Here is a 3,905-nt window from a genome sequence, read left to right as displayed (position 1 = left end):
TCTTCATCTCAAATTCTTACTTTAATCTAGCCTTAAATCGTTGTATTTGTACTTTACCTCTGCTTGCAATCAAGATATCATCTACGCATATCAATAACTAGACGTGATTCGGTCTGTGTCCTTTTTTAAAAATACACACCAAAATTCAAATTGCATCTCTTGAACTTTTGACTTTCTATGAATGTATTGAATTTCTTATTCATTGTTGGAGTGCAGAAACGGCGTTAAAAAATACTGACTTGGTGTCATAAATTATTGATATGACACCGAAAAATGCTGGAGATATTTTATTCTCGTAGTCGAAAATATGCTAAGGACTCTTTCCTGAGTGTTGAATGTTTCACTAAACAAATGAGAAGCTAAATGAAACATGTATCCGTGTGGTCCAACGGGGTTTCAGCCCCTGTGTTACGTTACTCTTATCTTGAAGGCTTCAAGAATCAGACCTTATCGAACCAAAATTACAAAATGATCTGGATTTGAAGAGCCCTCCAAACAGAAACCTAGTCGGAGATTCTTGAGGGACTTGATTCATCTCTTCCGGACAGCCTTTTACTCGAAGGATCGTCCGCCCTATCGTTTGTCGTATTGAATCTATGATCTTAGGGTCCACTGTGTACCCCGACGCATCGCGTATGTAGAACGTGTTCACGGCCTTGCCGGCTCGTGTCGTCACTTCGGCTCGGGTCACGGTTAAGCTATTTTCGCGAAAAATACGTGTCACATAGGATAACAGCCCCACTCTGTCGGTTGTGCAGAGTTCTAGCTTCAAGCCCTTGGGATAAAATTGAAACAAATTAAGGATAAAAATTCAAACAAGAAAATAGACACAAGATACAAAGTTAATTCTTACCTCGGACACTCTCCTCTGTATTGCTGCTTGAAGACATTGAATCACCCTTTGTCTCTCGGCATCTGATTTCAAAGGTGATCCATCGACATGCCTTACGCAATACTCCTTAAAAACACGAACCCGAAAATATTTTTCAGATCATGTTATATGACCTCGAACATCTACCTATAAGGACAAATCGAGTACCTGATAAGCTTCGGGTCCCTCGGCGTCGACACTTCCGTGGAAAACGACGTACTGCATATCCGTCAAAGTACACAAAACATCAAACAGAAGCTTCGGCCTATCCTTGCACCGGATCGTGACCACCGAGTAGTCCTTATCATTCCAATTGACAACATTAACACTCGGCCTCTCTTTATCATCGAAAGAATCGTCCCCCATTCGCTCATAATCTCTGTCAGCTAGCATCATCTGGTGAAGCCTTCTTTCGGTATGAGTCCCCCCATGAGATACCACGGTTTTAGCTTCTCTAGATTTGTTACTGCCCTTAAGAACATTACATAAAAGGTGCTTAACCAAGGTTAGTTTCTCGGGATCAGTAATCGCCCCTCCTGTTAACTCATCAGTTACTTGCATTACGGCTGCTGCACGCGTGTTATGGGTCCAGACCTCAGCATTCACCACATTACACTTGAGGTGGGTCAGAACCGCGCTAACTTCAGAAAGTAACCCCGGTCTATCACTCCCTACTAACTCGATTGAGGTGTGGTCCATTTCGGATGTTAGCCCCACGGATCTTCTCATCGAGGTTGCAAAGCAAGAATCAGGACCGAGTGACTGAAAATGAAAGGCAAAATATCACAATCCTCACTCATATACATCCACAAAATCGTCAAAATCACCATCATTAGCACCAAGAATATACCACCACCTTTTGAATATAACTCAGAATCTCTGCATCTGTTATCTTGTTTCCATCATGATCAGTGACATTGAAAACTGATTCAAGAAAAAGCATCAAGATTCTATTTTAACTCCATAAAACATAGAACTTATCTTTCGTTAAATTGATACGAAAATGGCTTTACCATCCATGAACCAACCGCCATCAGACGTTATATAAGCTTTGGTTATAATGAGATTAAGATCAGTAAGAACTTGCACTACTTCAAGAAGAATACCACATTTGTTAGCACTGTCCACCTGCATCAAAACACCTAACCGAAAAATAAAAATTTGGAAAACAAAAAAAAAAATGACTAGTGCAGAGTACTCCGCAGACATCAAGACTAAATCAAAAAAAGTTCGAATCTAGACGTACCTGAATAACCGTGGCGTTTTTGCACGATTTGTTATCAATGACAACTCTGCCGACAAGTAATGGTTCGAATCAAGTAACTTACTCACATTGCAATAACATATATATGCATATATAGATATATAAATTAGGATATATATATATACACACACACACACACATACCTCGGGGGGTTCATTCTCCTAATAAACTTCTCGTACTCATCATCCATGTTTCGTGGAAAACTAACCGGTGCCACTGAGGAAAAGGATTGAAACAAGAAACAAAAAATTTGCATCTTTTTCAAGAACTCGTGGACTTAGAAATACACTATACACAACTGATCGTATAACATATACTAAATCGTAGAATGATTCTGAGGAATCTAAAAAACAATGCCGGGGTCAGAAAAAATTACACATAAAATTTGAAATTGATCGACCATAACTACTAGGCTTCTGCCCCTATTCCTGATCTGATGGGGGCAACAAACTCTTGGCTTTCGTAGAAGCAAATTAAGACTATCGAACATTTGACTGGAACGAAGTGAACCTTAAGAGGTGTGAAAACACACAGTACACACACTTGGAGGTGTGAAAACAATCAAAGACATCACAGTTCGACCAGCCCGAAAACACACACACACACAAAAACTCAAAAAACAGAACGCATCGAGAACAGTGAAATATTCGAATAAATTGAAGTAGTCACGCGTAACTGGGAAATTAGAAACAACTCCAACCCGAACAAAAACAAAACAACCCCACACAATATGATAAACAAAACTGAAACTTTTGATGTGCTAAACTAATCAGCAAACGAAGAAGCAAAAAAAGAAGTAAAGATGGAACAAACCCTTTGAAATTCTTTGAGGATTCTGTCTGGTTTACCGAGATTTTCTTGACTTGTTAAGGCAAAAACGATATTGAAATAAACACTGTCGGAAGAAAAATATCAAATCTTGATGTATCTATCTTGTATGTATATATATATATATATAGTTCCCATCAATATGATATAAGCGAATCAAGAAATCTCAAGACAGCTTTATTCCATCGATTATAAGAAAATAAACCCGCAGTTTTACTCCCCACTCAATTGGTATACTCGAGCTATATATATACACACACATTAGATACATATATATACATATAAATATATATAAGCAGGTTCGCGTCAGGTAATTTATAGTTTCAGCACGGAAAGGAAATTCGACGCAAATATTATTATTACCTGTTATTTTTTATATTAAATAAAGTATACATATATTAAATTTTGATGCAAATATGATTTTATATAAAATTATAACAGTTTTTATATGAAATATAATATATTGACTCGACTTTTGTGCTAGTATGGTGGTGTAATTTAGTGAAAAAATTATAATATTTTTGACATAAATAATTATATTAATTGTTTGTTAATAATATATTATAGTGTGGTATTATTGTTAACAAGGAAAAGTCTCACGAAATCCGAGAAGGGGAGGGTCGTTTGTAGGGGTGGGCGCGGGTCGGGTTTTCGGGTTCGGGTACCCGAAATTTCGGGTACCCGACAAGTCTGGTAGTAAAATTTACTACCCGACACCAACCCGATTATGTCGGGTACCCGAAATTTTCGGGTATTTTCGGGTACCCGGCTGTCGGGTACCCGAAAAAAAAAACATTTTTTTAAGATTTTTTTTTAATTTTTTTTTTGAAAAATTATAATTATTTTTCACATTTCACAAAAAATCATGTCATTATATCGACTTATGACTAGTCATTATATCATATTATGGCTAGAAAATGAAAAACACATGTATTTTTCATA

General features: G+C 37.2%; 1 protein-coding gene across 2 annotated transcripts; it reads right to left on the bottom strand.

The window, feature by feature from the left end:
* Positions 1-212: 212 nt before the first annotated feature.
* On the bottom strand, positions 213-3,181 carry LOC140808350 (ACT domain-containing protein ACR4). Of its 2 annotated transcripts, XM_073165453.1 has the most exons (8): positions 2,949-3,181; positions 2,279-2,351; positions 2,118-2,163; positions 1,885-1,999; positions 1,728-1,795; positions 1,040-1,633; positions 854-958; positions 213-775 (listed from the first exon to the last, which is right to left on the bottom strand). In XM_073165453.1, the coding sequence occupies exons 2-8, from the start codon at positions 2,323-2,325 to the stop codon at positions 434-436; spliced, it is 1,317 nt and encodes a 438-aa protein (XP_073021554.1). In that variant the 5' UTR covers positions 2,326-2,351; positions 2,949-3,181; the 3' UTR covers positions 213-433. The 2 variants fall into 2 exon arrangements, with proteins under 2 accessions (XP_073021554.1, XP_073021552.1); XM_073165451.1 differs by having other exon boundaries at positions 2,279-3,181.
* Positions 3,182-3,905: the final 724 nt, after the last annotated feature.

The sequence above is a fragment of the Primulina eburnea genome, chromosome 12 (genome assembly GCF_022965805.1).
Source record: "Primulina eburnea isolate SZY01 chromosome 12, ASM2296580v1, whole genome shotgun sequence".
Taxonomy (NCBI): Eukaryota; Viridiplantae; Streptophyta; class Magnoliopsida; order Lamiales; family Gesneriaceae; genus Primulina; species Primulina eburnea.
Note: the sequence above shows the minus strand (reverse complement) of the source record. Positions and strands in the feature narration are given on the sequence as shown.